General features: G+C 38.5%; 1 protein-coding gene across 1 annotated transcript in view; it reads left to right on the top strand.

Annotated features, from left to right (window-relative positions):
• Window positions 1-15,900, top strand: part of FOXO1 (forkhead box O1) — a 112,649-nt gene that overhangs the window by 814 nt on the left and 95,935 nt on the right. Inside the window, exon 2 of the mRNA XM_005862762.2 lies at window positions 3-174. Within this exon, the coding sequence (XP_005862824.1) occupies window positions 3-174 (172 nt within the window). The remainder of the gene's footprint in view (window positions 1-2; window positions 175-15,900) is intronic.

The following is a 15,900-nucleotide window of genomic DNA, read 5'->3' as shown; positions in this document are numbered from 1 at the left end:
AGCTCGTCCCGGCGCAACGCGTGGGGCAACTTGTCCTACGCCGACCTCATCACCAAGGCCATCGAGAGCTCGGCTGAGAAGCGGCTCACGCTGTCGCAGATCTACGAGTGGATGGTCAAGAGTGTGCCCTACTTCAAGGATAAGGGCGACAGCAACAGTTCGGCGGGCTGGAAGGTGAGTGGCCTTAGGACGCACAGCAGGACCCGGAGAGGGGGTACGAAGCCCCCTACCTGCGCCTGAGGTCGCGGTGGGCAGATAAGGCGGTTGTGCAAGTTTGCTTGTCCTGAAAGTGCAGGGCGCGCGTGCTGGGAGCGGATGAAAATTGGCAGATGTGGGTGGAGGACTTGCTCGGGGCCAGTGGGGGGACAGGTATAAGAGTTCGCGCGCTCAAGTGAGGGTAGGATGGAACGGGGAGCGGGCTCGTTTAAGGGAGAAAAGTATGCCAAGAAGTGGACATCAGAGCAGGGGTAAAAGTTTGCCAGTGAAAGGAGAAGGGGGTTCACTGGGAGCTGCTCCCTCACCCACAGCCCGCGTGGACTTTTGGCGCTGCTCTTTCACCTCCAGAATCTCGGGGACGAGGAAGGCTCCTTACGGACCTCCTAGCCTTGGGCCGTACTGGGAGCGGTTTCCCCTGCGCTGGGCGGGTATGGGCGCGGCGAGGGGCTTCGGAGCCCCGCCAGCAGGTGGAGGGGGGCGAGGCAGGGCGCGAGCCTGCTTATGGGGGTTGACCCCCACAGTATTTGGAGGACGGTGTGCATTTTGCTTTGTTTTGATTTTATCCGAAGGGGCCTTGAGTACAGGGAACCGGGCGTGTCGAGCTTGAGGTAGCGCATCCGACGAGTGCAATGTGGTGGCCACAGCCTGCGGAGCCGTGGTGCCGGGCTGCGTGAGGCGAGTTAAAGTTCAAGTGTGACCCTCGGCGGGGGCGGAGGCGGGAGCAGGCGACAGCCAGGGAGGGGCCGAGGGTGCAGGAAGCGAGAACCTTTAAAGGGCCAGCGCGGCTTTTGGCCCGGCCGCGGAATAGCGCGGCCAGCACTTCTCTAGCAAGGAAGTGCCCGCACACTTCGATTAGCCTTTAAATGGGCAGGAAGAGGCTCCCCTGGGTATCCTGGGCTGGGGACCTGTAGGCCTTTTCTCTCGCTTTGCCACCTCAGTTACCACCAAGCACGGAGGTACAGATCCGAGGGCCTCATCCTGACTGTGCAGGCACCATAAGAAAGATAATCATAATCTTTATATACAGCATAATCCTTGCTGCGCAATTGTTATCCCAAGGTTGTTTTATGTGCACTGTCATCCCCGTGGTTATTGTGCGTCAAAAAGGTTACGTTATTTACATCGTGTTGAAGTTCCTGGAGAAGGAAACAGGATTTTATTTTTTTCCAGTGTGTTTTAGAGTAAAATTATCACTTACAACTTTATTATTAGGCACCCATGCAACTTAACAAGTGTTTCAAAAAGGTAAAGTGCCTCCTTAGGAGGTTTACATTGTGAGTACGTGAAGCACAGAGTTTACTCTTGTATTATTATTTATTGTATTATTTTCCATATGAACAACTGTAAGCCTACTTTTACCCCACCCTTTTAAGTCACAAAGTCATAATTGTCTGCCAAGTCCAATTTTACTTAACGTTTGAATTTAACTACTTATTTTACTTGCTCATCTATCCATACTACTTGAGCTATGATAAAGCATTTGCCATTAAATTTTTTATTTTATTTTTTACCATTTAAAGTACAGGGTATACTTACACCATTCTTTTATGTCCTTGGAAATGGGTACAACCTATTTAAACTTGCTGGAATGCCTTTCTTTAAAGGTAGAGAAAGGCAAAGTTTTAGGATTATTTTTAGTTTTGCCTCCCAAATGTCTTTAAGTCGGTATTATTCTTAAACTAGGAATATAACTTAAAGTTTTAAGATTTAGTGCTTAGTAAAAAAATACAGATTATAAAGCCAAATCATCTGCCAACCATTTTATTAGATTCTTACTTATTATGATTTTTTTCTCAAATGCAATTATAATTTTATTATTTTTAAGAATTTACTTACCCAAGGTAGCAGGTCTATTAAATATTAGTTAGGATTATCTGTCTAGACTTGGAGGCCCAGTAGCAGGACCTAGTAGAAACCTAGTGGGGCTTTGGAATGAAGTGCTTCAGGTGTAATGAAGAGTCAGTTGGTGCAAGTCAGATTACAGCAAGTGCATTTTCACTTTGAGTAAATGGGTATTTTAAGAAGAAAAGAAACAACATGAGGTGTTCTAACTCATAACTAAGTCTTCTGGTTAGTTTTCATAAAAATGAGTTACTTGTTAAAACCAAGTTTCACTCAGATCTGAAAGATTTTCCTGTTTTAAAGAATCATAAAAGGAAGAAATTCAGTTGTAAAATGCAAATCAACCCAAACGTAACTGCTTTAGAACTGAAGAGAGGCTGCTTAGGAACACTTAAGTATTTACTGTGATGTACTATTAGGAATTAGACGGAATGTTTAGTTAAATATAGTTTCTTGTGTTTTACCTCTTACGGCCTGCCTGAGAATTTGAAAGTCATTTGCATGGACAAAGTTCTTGGGAAACTGTTAAAGGGCTCAAAAACTTCTAGTTCCTTAAATACTGGTTATGTTTTGGGGACATGAATTTTGTATTTGTAGGGATGGTACCTTAAATCTACTTTACACTTGTTTAACATTTATTATAACTGTCATAAGTTGACACACAAAGTAGAAGCTAAAGTTTTTGGAAAACTCAAGATCTTTTAAACCATGTGCAGTATTTATAAATAGTGAAACTTCTTTCCCATGACCTATTTTTTTTTCAAATAGAAAGCTGTCTAGAGTTTGGGAACTAATATTGTGAGTTCTGACTTTTTTTTTTGGTAAATGGTAATTTTGAGTTGGCTCTTGTTTTTTGTTTTGGTATTATTTGCAACACTTAATTTAGGTGAAAAGAATGCTTCAAGACTCAACACATAAAAAATTTAAATTGTTTTATTACTAAGTAGCTCAGATACTCTTTATTTTGGAATGAAGTTTCTTTAATTTGGTCTGTGAACTGAGAGTACATTTTCTTGCATTTTAAAATTAATATCTATTCTGTAATTCGTATTTTTAGGCTGTAGGTGAGTAATTTAACTAGTTACAGAGATCCCTTGGCAGGAAGATGGCTGCTTTTTTGCTGCCCAGTTACATTTGACTTAAATAATCCTGGTGAAGCCAACTTCTAGTTTGTTTGTTACTGAAATTACCTTAAGGAAAACCCTTTTTTACAGTTAGGTGAAAATTGCAATATATGTATTTGAAGAAAGCATGAGGAAAGAGAATTAAAAGTGGGTAATGATTATGCAGCCAAGTATATATTATTTGCTAAAGATTGAAAATTGTGTGAGACTGATGTGAACATGAACATGTCTTATGATAACTTACTTTGTTCAGAAATTCTAAAATAGATGCCAAGTATCTTAATTGAGACTCATAAGAATTTTATTCTTATTTTGCCTATGTTTTTGTGGCAAAAAGGGGAGATGTGACGGGAGGGGCTTCTATTTTTGAATGATACTGAAAAAATTTTAAAAATCATTTTTTTAAGTGGCAAACATTTGAATATTGGTAAGAAAGGTATAAAAGTTCTCATGTAAATTTCAAAAAAGGTTAAAGTTTGTGGAGACCTTCCCATAATTACTGAAAGTCTATTACATTGGCAATGGACACAAATATTGCTAGATATCATGCACTGCACAGGGAATCTGAGTGTACAGTTGAAGTGAAGATAAGGGGAAATGATACTCAGTGGTTAGTTAGAATCCCTAAGAGGCTGGAAAAGTTTTGTCTGTCCTTGCGCTCTTCATCCAGACTCGTAAACTGTAATTCTGCATGACTTACATTCTACCTATCATCTATCTATCTATCTATCTATCTATCTATCTATCTATCTATCTATCTATCTATCATCTATGTATGTCACTTTGAGAGAGAGAGAGAAACACTGATTTATCGTTCCACTTATTTCATGCATTCATTAGTTGCTTCTTGTATGTATCCTGACCTGGGATACGCCACAGCCATGGTGTATTGGGACTGTGCTTTAACCTGGCCAAGGCCTGCATGACTTTCTGAGAGAGCAGCTGTCTGTATTTGTCTGGAATTTCTTCGGGAAGCCTGAACTATTTGTATGTTTCTGGAACACTCTGCCCTTGGAAACTACCCAGTACCCTGGCATCATGGGAATTTACTCGGCTGTTGTTTTTTTTTTAGTATGTGTGTGCTGTAACTTTGGTGCTTCCTGGAATTCTCTTGGAAAGGCAGTATAAACCCCATGGTGATTGGAGAGAGCAAAGGAGTTTGCAAATATAGGGAGCATCAGTGAACACAGTGGTTTTAGTCCTGCTTCTCTGCAGTTTAAAATTTGCCTTGGCCCTCATAGGAACAACTTGCAGAGACTTGCCCAAACCCCCTGGGGTGTTTCTTTGGTCAGATAACTATCTTTTTTCTGTGCATACAAAATTCTGAAGTTGGTGTGGTTCTCAGTTGTGAAACAGAGAGGACCAGATGAACTTGAAAAATGTTTATTTTGGTGTCGAAGGGATGCAGGCTTGTATTTCAGTGGGTATACTGTATACAAATGTATTAAAAGGTTGGAAGAAGTCTCCCTTTTTGCTAATTCTTGATAAGGACTAACAGAACTTGTCAGTGGCACAGAAATTTTTTGCAGAGAATTACTCCTTGTTATTTGTGATTTTCTAAGGAACATAAGAAACAAGATAATAAATTTTTGTGTATTGGTGATTTCATATGGTTCAACCTTTTAGGAAAACCCCTTTTCCACTGGCACTTCACTTTACTCTACGCAATCTACTTATAATTTATCAATCTACCTATGAGTTAAAGCACTCTAAGTACTGAGTTTTGGGTTGAGTTATCTTTGCCACTTGGAAGGTATTTGGCTGCCTTCCTTTTTAAAATTTCTTTTTCATCTGTTATATAGCTTTACTATAAGCTAAAGAAAATTAAAAATAAAGTATTTTTGATATTAAGCCAAATAAAATTAGGATGCCATATCTGCAACAGTTATTATTATTTCAGTTTATTATTTAGTGAATTTTCACCATAATGCATTACTGAAGGACATACATTCAACATGTGTCCTTTAGTTCAGGCTGTATCCATTACAGGGGAAAAAAAATACAGTGAGACAGAGCTGCGTGATAAGCTTCTGCAGTCCCAAATTCTGTGTTTCAATGATTGCTGAAGCTGCACTCTTTATGGTCAGTAGATAAAAAAGGCTGTCAGGAGAGTGTTTGAGTCTTTCTCATTTTCTGTTGACCACTCTTTGTATTTTCTTGTCTTGGACTCTATTACATTGTATTATACTGATCCTCACCCTTCATTCTGACTTCTCCAATTGCTTTACTCATGAATTTTCCTTCTCCTATGCTAAGTCGTGAGTATACGTTGGGACTAGTTGTGATCTTTTTCTCTGGTTGTTTGGTTGTTTTCTAGATGACTTACCTCTCTATGGTTCTATGTCTCCAGGTACTAAAAACCATAAATGTCCTACTTTCACCTCAAATTCAACATGTCTAAACCTAAGCATACAATATTTCCTCTTCCTCTCAGATGAGGTTCCTGTCTTGAGTTCCCCGATTTGGTTCTTGGTCTACTTAGTTCTTTCCCTAGTTTTTAAACCTGTATGTCCTCTTCACTCTTCCTATGGGTTCAATGTCCCCTAGTCTGTTAACTCTTTCTTTAAAGTTTTTTGAGACTTTCCTGTATTAGCTTCTAATTATTCCCCGAGGTTAGCTCTTAATTCAGGCCTAGACCATTTTGTCCCTAGGATTTGGATCATCTGTGCTTTTACTGGGAATTCCACAAATTTTGCTTATAGTCTTCAAGGCTCAAGTTAGTTCCACCAACTTTTATTCTTGGCTTGTGCTGGAAGGCATTTTTGCTTTGCCTGAGTTTGAACTGAGCTACACCAGCCAGGGCAGTCCATCTTAATTTTAAAATTTGTTTTTGGAATGATGGACTGGCATTCATAAAGACATGAAAATAGGGGAAGTATCAGAGTGATGGATATATGAAATACAGAAAGCTTGAAAAGTATAGGTAGGTTCTGGCTGGTGTGGCTCAGTGGTTCTATTCCTGGTCAGGGAGGTCACAGTTCTATTCCTGGTCCGGGGACATGCCCTGGTTTTGGACTTGATCCCCCGTGGTGGGGTGTGCAGGAGGCAGCCAATCAATGATTCTCTCTCATCATTGGTGTTTCTAGCTCTATCTCCCTCTCCTTTTTCTTATCAGACTGAACTTGGACTTTATTATGAAAGTAATGTGTTGTAAGACCAAATTTTTCTATGAAATTGTATCTTTGTTTTTGTAATATAAGAAATTATAAAAATAGGATTACATTTTTAGTTTTTTTAAGTGCAACTTAGAAACACTCTCATGTGTAAATATAGACCCATGGAATGCAATTTAAAGCCAGTAGTATATTGCATTTTAAAAAATTTTACATTCAATATTATTTGGTAGTATACTGCATTTGATTTAAAACTGACATATAGAATTTGGTAATACATGGAACAGATTACAGAATTGACTTAATATGAATAGTAGGCATTTACAAAATATTTAGGTTTTTGCTTGGTCTGTTTTTGAAAAGTAACTTTCATGTATTAGGAGCAGAGTGATTCACACACAGAAATATCACTATTGAACATAATTCTTGTTTTTTTGAAAAATGAGAATTTCTCAAGTTAAAGTTAGAAATATCAAAATATACTCAGGGTAACTGAAAACTATACTGACTTAAAAAGATGTTTTAAAATTTAAATATCAGTTAAAAATATATATTTTATTGATTTCAGAGAGGAAGGGAGAGGGAGGGAGAGATAGAAACATCAATGATGAGAGGAAATCATTGATCAGCTGCCTCCTGCACGCCCCTTACTAGGGATCAAGCTTGCAACTCAGGTATGTGCCCTTGCCAGGAATTGAACCCGGGACCTTTCAGCCCACAGGCCAATGCTCTATCCACTGAGCCAAACCAGCTAGGGTTAAATGTCAGTTTTAATATTGCATTAGCTGAATATTAGATATCCTGGATATACTAGATCTTTATCTACTACCCCAAGTACAGGAATAAAGGAGATTATGAAATGCTTCAATGGATCCAGAGGAGGTTAAATTTGGCTAAACCCAAAATTGAAGCCAAGCAGACAGACATTAACTGAATGTGTTCAGAATACTTGTCTGACTAGTTTATAGTGAACTGTTTTACTGTTATGTTTGTACCTATAGTAGCAGACTATACTTTATTAAAAAGTTACTCTGTGGTCTGGGGACAGTGAAACAAAAGTAGACTGAATAGCTCCCTACTGTAGGGTTTTATTAAATGTGTAAGTTATCTTTCACATAGACAAAATAGCTTCCTAAGCACACTTGCGTGATTACTAATGATGTCAGGGTAAACTAGTTAAACCAAGTAGGAAACAGTATGGACTTGGCCAGTCTAATTTTCCCTGTTATTTGTAGATCTAGTGAATTTCAAAAAATTGCAGCTCATCTTTGCTCTTTTCATTCCATAAGCAGAGAGAAATATAAAACATCATCCTTCAACTTAAGTCTCATCTTGGTTCTAATATTGAAGAGAAGTGTGGGGTCCTATCTCCCTCTGGAAGGAGAGGCAGAAGTCAATTTGTAGATCTCTGGGAAGATATGTTATATCTACCAAGGTAGCTTGTCCCTACTGTTATTAAGTCACATGAGTTTTTTAATTCTTAGGGATAGTGAATGGTGGTGTATTTTCTCAGATGAGAATGCCACCTCTAAAGTGTGTGGCTCATTTGTCTGCACTGCAGCATCTGTGACCTGGGGTGTGCTGTTACCTCCAGCAAGCTTCATGTAGGGAAATCTCGAGGCTGTCACCTTTTTGAGTGTGACTTGGTTTTATTATTTCTGTATGTTGAGACCTAAAATGAAAATACTTTTCTGCAGTGATTAATTTTCCCTCCAGATGATATTTATCTTAATTATAGTGTCGTTTTTTTGTGTGACTTAAGTTACAGAACTGCTGCCCAGTTCATCTGATTAAAACAAAGCTGTGATAAATAAGGAGGGGGGAAATTTGATTAAGCATCAGGGTTGAGAAAAAAAAAAGTTGTTTACAACTGTCATCCTAAAGTTGTTACACAGTTGTCTTTGCACTGCTGGTGAGAGGCCTCATTATTGGTTTGCTGACTTAAACATTTGAAAGTAGCTAAATGAACCTGGCATCAGGAAGGGGAGGACCTCAGTGGTGCATTTTTGTGACAGCAGTAAAAAAAAGTTTAAAGTTTCAAGGAGCATGAAGGAAGATAAAGATCTTGTCAGTAGCTTGTTATTTCTCCAATAATTATCTGAGGCCTCGGGGCACTTAATTATGCTTCCTCTGTCCCCCCTCCCTCCCAATAGTTTTCCTTTTTTAATCTAGAAAAGTAGTGCCTTTCCTCCACCAGTACCATGCCACAGAAGCCTGTGTGAGGTGGATTGAAGGAACTTCTATCTTGTCTGAGTGAGAAATCCCTGCAGACATAATGGGAGGGAAGGTCTTTTATCTCCCCAGTGATGATGAAGGTAAGAGTGAAAAGGAAAGGCATACCCTTCATTTCACTTCTGAAAAGAAATGCATTGGATTTTAAATTCAATTTGGAGAGATAAATTATAATTGGATTACATAATTTCTATGCTTGTAAATATTGTGCCCTTCAAAGCTGGAAAACATAACCACATAAATATTTGGAAATGGTCTATACAAGTAAATATCAAATACCTCTCAGGCTGTTAGGTTGCTTGGAAGTAAGGTCAAAGGAAATGATTTGCATAGGGTTTAGCTAGAGACTCTTATTTTGGCAGATTCTTGAGGTAGTGAGCATCAAATGTGGATTTTATTGTACTATTTTGACAGGAAAGGAATATTTTTCAGCTATTCTCTTATAACCTTAAGTGTAGGATTGCATTAAGATAAATGCATCAAGATAGGTGCATTCACTCACCACAATTTGTATCATAGATGATGTATCTTCTTGTCTCTATGAGGCTTAATTTTCAGAATCACTAATTTGTCACAGCAGTGAGGGTTCGGTGTCAGGTTTCAGCCAGTGGTTCTGTAATTTGAATAGAGGAGAAACCCAAGTATTACATCACCTGTCTGTAGCAGGGAACCGCCCTCTCTGAAGGGGGTTGAGGTAGAGGCAGCGAAGGGGAACTTGTAACTATCAACTGAAGTTGTTTATGTGCTCAGCACCAAGCTGGGAGCATTTCTCTAATTTTTTTCTAAGCCTTTTCTCTGGATGGGTAGATATGCATGCCATCATACTATTTGCATACAGTGAATGTGAAAGCTTCCTTTGAACCAGTCTACTTTTATGTAATCTGACCTAATTGATCTTTCTCCTTCAATCTTTTTCCAATTTAACTTTCTCTTTAGTGGCTCATTATGACATTTGCATACATTGAATATACTCTCATTCTCTTCTGTTACCTGTGCAACCAAAGTTTCTTGAGCCCTTTTAGAAGTCATGAAATAGAATTATGTAGTGCCTAGATTTCTAGTTACTTATATGTGTGTGTGTATATATGTATTTTATATATAAGATGTTAATGTACAGGGTGGGGCAAAAGTAGGTTTGCAGTTATTTATATGGAAAATAATACAATCATTTAAAAACAATAAGAAAAAACTATTTTGTGTACTCAGAACTGTATACCTACTTTTGCCCTACACAATTTATGTGCATTTGCATTAACATGCAGGCTTTGAGATTATGATGTAATACTGATTTTAGACACAATATTTGATGGCTTTACATTTTAGAAGAGGCCCCCAAAATGGTTTTGATTGCTATTTTTGTTTTCTTCTGAAGCACTTGATAATTTAAAAATTAATGCTAAGGAAATTTATTAGGGTTAAAAATTTCTGTAATTAGGCATGTCTTGATGATATTTACATCCTTTTTTTTTTTTTTTTTGTAAAGGATACTTCCCCAGTTACTCCATAGTAGTTCTGTAATATTATATTCCAGTATTGTTGGGATATTTCTTCAAGGTGCTTTATATTTCTTGAAATGCCATGTTAACACTTTTCCTAATGACTGAGGACATACTAAAGAAAAAAAGTAAAAGGAAAGCAGAATTCAGATTATTAAAAAAAGTTAAAAAACAATGTTGTCACAAACTTCAAGAATTACCCTGCCCTCAATAGTCCCCCACCTTCTGTCACTGCCCTTCAGAGATGGCTCGTGTTCATGATCTGAATTTCCACTGTGGTGTCTAACTCGGGAGTAAGTATTTTTAAAGCAATCTGTTCAGTTTAGTTGAGTTTCAAACCATTTAATAAGTAGTTTGGATATTAAAGTTTGTGCCATTGCATCCCTTAGTGTGATTGCTTTAAGCTAAAGGTGGAGGATGTGAGAGATATAGAATAAAATGGAGGTAATTTTATATTAATGTAGCCCCTATTTATGCCGAGTGCTTCTTCTTTACAACCTATGGGCTGGTGAATGTTTGAAGTTAATTTCAGAATTCATTACCTTTTGATTGTATACCTTATACATTGTATTTTAAGAAAAAAATTAAAAATAATTATTGTGCCATGTGATCCCATTGAACAATGTAAATGATCTTGGGTTATATCAGATGTTGAATATATTCATAAAAAGACCCTACTTAATTTCTTCTGTGATGAAATTGTGGAATCATTTTAAAGACAAGCTGTTTTTTGATGGCTATGATTTTAGCCTAACCATGACTTCCACCTGAACACAAGAAGAGAAAAGGAAAACACATTAGATAAAGGAAGTCATGAGCTGAGATCTATTCTACTGCGATTGACAATTCAGGCCTCCAATTAAGCCTCATTTACACTCCCCACCCTCATTTGTGTTTCAAATAACTTTTAAGACTGGGAGGAAAAAGTAATGAAGTTGGAGGGATAAAATGAAAACTTAAAACAGTTCAGATTCTAAGGTAATGAATGCACCTTCTAAAGGATTCCTTTCATGACTAAATTCTTTGTTATTCTTAACTGTGAATACACCTCTGGGATTTGAAATGGAGACTCACTCACCTCCTTTAGTTACCTTCTTTATTAAGCTTACTTCTGCCAGTTTCAGGAACTCACTTAAAAAAAAATGATGTTGAATTTTATTAAGCAAACTGCATGACCTGCCTTTAGAACAAAAGCTCACCACTTTTGGTGAGATGAGCTTGCTCTCTGAGGCTGCTATCTTGTTGCTGTGGCCTGAAACACGTTAGCAGCCACCTTCCTGAAGGACATGCACAGGGCACAGAGCATCTTGATCTCACAGATAAGAACATAATGACTTGTTAGATCACATTTATTGTGCAAATGAACTTGAATGTCACCAAGACAGCATACCTGTGTAGAATTAAAAGACTTAACTTTTCTTTTGGATTTAATGCCCCTCCCATGTTTTTTATTAGGTTATAGCTTTTGGATTTATAGCTACTAATTCTGGCTATAAATATGTCAATACTATTTTTTTTTTTTGTCAAATATAGGGCGTGACCTTTGACATCTTGCTTGGCTATGCCTGAGAATTTGACAGCCTTCAATTTAAATGGAATTCCCTTGCTTTGTTTCCTGTGATAGTGTGGGAAATATACTTTTGGCTGTTTCAACCAGAGGTGGAGGAAGACAGGAAATAAGTAAAATTGAAACACACAAAGAGGGTATTAATTATTCCTGCGGGTGTGGTTTAACTGGCATGCTTTTTTATAGGAGTCTGAACCTACAAAAGTAGTTAGTGCAGAATACTGAGAAAATGCTATAATATTTAGTTTTGTTTTCTTTGATCGGGACTTGACTAGCTTGACATTTTAGCGCCTTTGAAACTGTTTTGCATTTAAGTACACATGGTAGAAAGAACTAAACTCCCTGTCATGTCTTTTTATGATGCTTTTACCAGTCTTAAGTGTGCTATCAGCAGCAGAGAAATGTGCAAAAGGAACCACATTTGCACTTCTCCCATGAGGGAGGAGAGCATTTTGCTGCTACTTACTAAAAGTTTACATGTGTGATTCTGTTTCCTGAATCTAATCAGAACCACCATAAAAAATTATCCCTTTTATCTTGTATGCATATATGCATAACCCCTTGACACAGGTAGTAGTGTGGTGAAGACCTGAGGTGGGGTAGGGGGTTAGGGGCTGAGGGTGCGGGCTAGAAGGGGTCAATGGGGAGAAAAAGGGGACATCTGTAATACGTTGAACAATAAAGATTTTAAAAAAATTATCCCTTTTGAATTGTCATGAAATTAAAATATCTAACATTTGATGTAGAATGAAATCTTGAAGCCAGAGTTTTACAATATTTCTCTTTTAAAAGTCACAATAGTCAACTTTTGCTTTAACTGCTTTAAACGGAAGATCATGATTCCCCTGCCCCGTTTTCCCTCAGTCTACTAATAGACTTGTTTTTTGTTCATTAGTTTTTTGTTTGTTTGTTTTTTAATTTTACTTCCCATCTAAGGCTAATACCCAGAGTACATTAGTTAAAAATGTAGGTTGTAGTCTTATCTGTTCTGTTCTCGGTTATCCACTAATTGAAGAATGCCACTGTAGCCTTCTGAGCTTTTGAGGATATACATTTAAATGGCTCCTGTTATAAGGGCACTTATTTTTTTATCATCTCCTACATTCTTCCCTACTTTTTAAACTCCTCCTTTGCTTTTTCCTCCTAATTTTTAGCCCCCTCATTCAAATATTTGATTTTAATAAATTTCTCCCATGTGTTAATGTAAATTAAGTGAAAAGTTCCTTTAAAGGTCATTGTTGGTTACTGGTATGTTCTACTTTATTGCAACAACCCTGTTGTGTTTACTACTGCCATTGGGAATGTTCACTGAATTATTAATGGATCTAATCCCATTCAGAAGTATTTACAAGTAGAAGATTTACTGTCTGACAAGTTGTCTGTATAGGAGTTATCTTAAAGTGTTGGCATTCCCCTTTATTTCCTAGTTCTTGGGCTTTGGCTCAAGGGCTAAGTTTATTTGTGTAAGAGAAGGTATGAAGAATCGTGGAGACTTTGAACAAATTTAAAACTACCACCTGATACAGGAGCCATTTGGAGGTTTTGAGAATCTATTACCTCTCACACTGCTAAAAGTTTATTTCTGTATTGAACCTATCTTCACCTATTATTACTTCTGTCCCACATTCCCAGCTCAGCTTGCTTCTGTTTCTGGGTTTGGGAGCTACATTGAATTAGCTTATTTCCCATTCAGGTACCTGAAGCCAATTCTTTCCCCAGGTAACCAGTCCTAACTCCTTATTGAGCCCTTCAGGGGACTTAGTTTTTCTATATGTTATCAAAACCCAGAACTCCCAAGCAAGTTTGTTGTGGCTGGGGTATGGATGAAGTACACAGTGCAGTGGTAGTCCAGGCATAGCATGCTTCTGGTAGGGTGGCTTGAAAAAGCCTATGCTAGTGTTGGGACTCAGTTCCTTCATCCTGTTCCACTACACCAACTGTTGGGTCCGAGCCCCTCTGCCAGGGACTGGACCTTTTTGGATGCCGGGTGTTAAACAGAGAAGCCATGAGAAGTTGTGGGTATATAAGAGAGTCTTTATTATAGGAATCATTGCTAACAAGGAGCCACTAGACAAAACAGTTTTTCAAAGCAAAGTTCCATACAGTAGTAGCTGCACACCCGGTAGGTAACAATACATCTTTCCCACACAGCAGCAGCAGCCTCTGTACCCACAGCAGCAGCCTGCTGGTCAGTAACATCTTCCCCATAATACAGCCCAGTACTGGCTGGTCAATAACAACTTTATACTACTTAGACAAAAGAGACTTCTTTCCAAATAGCGACCTCACTGTTTGGGTTATAGAAGGGCACGCTTGCACAGTGTACATCTTACTGCATTCTTGCTTTGCACCTGCATATAGCAACTCAACCTTGAATACTTCTGATTAAAATTCCCACGCTGAAGGAAATACCTTTTCCAGTGTCGGGTCATATAGATGTAAATTTTCATAGTATTTGTTCTCACAAATCCATCCCATTTTGTGATATGTAGTTAACCTATATTTGATTTTTGGGAGGAGAGAACCACACTGAGGTACAAGATGAGTAATCATAGCCATGTCTGTATAATGTCACCAGCTGTTATCATTGAGCTAAAAAAGTGTCTGTACTTTCCAGTGGTGAATTTTGAACTGTCTCTAGCCATAATCTAGTTTAGCAAATTCTGTAACCTTCCTGTTCCATCTGTTTTAAATTTGGAAATTATTAACTTTGAGAGTGGTGGTGTTGGCTGACTTCACATTTTCAAGTTTTTTTTTTTAAAATATATTTTATTGATTTTCCACAGAGAAGAAGGGAGAGGGATAGAGTCAGAAACATCGATGTGAGAGATCGATCAGCTGCCTCCTGCACGCCCCCCAGTGGGGATGTGCCCGCAACCAAGGTACATGCCCCTAACCGGAATCGAACCCGGGACCCTTCAGTCCGCAGGCCGACGCTCTATCCACTGAGCCAAACCGGTTCGGCAACATTTTCAAGTTTTAAATGTTAATTTCTGGCCTGAGAATATGAGACTGTGGACTAGAGTAGTCTCTACATTAATAACAGGAGTTAAAACCAAAGGGTTGTATGAGTTTGTCTTTAATAAGGATGAAAGATAATGCTGCCCCTGTATTTTGGGTGAATAATTTCATAGATAGACATTTTATCTGTTGATTACATAGATTTGACTTAGTTAAACCAGACTTTCTGGAGTTGAGATCATGAAGGGCTATACGCTCCTATAAACCACTTGGGAAGCACCTGAGCTAATGCTGAATGTGTAACTTGGTACATCCCTTGGGACTCTGGATCTTATATCATGAATGTTTCTCCCACTCTATTGGATTTGGCTCTCACTCTGTCTTTGGCTTCTAATTGGTTGTCCTTTCATCCTCCCATCTCATTTCTCCCTCCTAGTAAGTAACTTTTTCCTAGGCAGCCAAGTTCCTACTCTCCTTGTCAGTCCACATAAAAGCTTTATCTACTTGGCACCCCCTGGGGTGAGCTGAGATGGAAGAGGATGACTGTCCTGTCTTAATCACAGATTGATGGGGATGTGTTTCAATTTCCTCTGTCTCAATTTCCCCACCTGTAATTTTTGTCAGTGATAATTGGCCAGCCAGTGCCCGTGTCTACAAAATAGTAGAGATCCTTGGAAGATGTATATTCTCTCACACCCCTGGGAAGATGCCCCTTAGATCAATAGTGTGATCCAGAACTGATGTTGGAGTCATTTCAGAACTGTCAGACTTGCCTGTAGCATTTGCTTTTTATGAGCTAGCCCAGATCTGTAATTTTGCAGTAAATATTAGGAGTGCTAGATTCAGTTTCTAGATTGGTAACCCAATAATTCATGTTTAGAGAAGTCACATCACTGCTGCACTAGCTTCTTCATCTGTAAAATGGGGTTAATGATACCACTGGGAAGTACTTGTAGGGCAAGTTGAGGTGCTCAGAGCAGGAAGCTGTATAATTATGCCATAATATACATTTTAGCATTAGCCAATGCTAAATACTTGGACTTAAATACTTGGACTTAAATACTTGGACTTAAAATTCAGAGTTATTGGGCCCTGGCCAGTGTAGCTCAGTTGGTTGGAGTGTTGTCCTGTACACCAGAAGATGGCTGGTTTGATTCCTGGTCAGGGCACATGCCCAGGTTATGGGTTTAATCCCTGGTCAGGGCACATGCAGGAGACAACTGATAGATGTTTCTTTCTCTCTCTCTTTCTCTCTCTCTTTCTTTTCTTTCTTTCTTTCTTTCTTTCTTTCTTTCTTTCTTTCTTTCTTTCTTTCTTTCTTTCTCTCTCTCTCTCTCTCTCGCTCTCTC

Source organism: Myotis brandtii, unplaced genomic scaffold (genome assembly GCF_000412655.1).
Source record: "Myotis brandtii unplaced genomic scaffold, ASM41265v1 scaffold167, whole genome shotgun sequence".
Taxonomy (NCBI): Eukaryota; Metazoa; Chordata; class Mammalia; order Chiroptera; family Vespertilionidae; genus Myotis; species Myotis brandtii.
The sequence above is the reverse complement of the archived record's forward strand: the minus strand, read 5'-3'. Positions and strand labels throughout refer to the sequence as shown.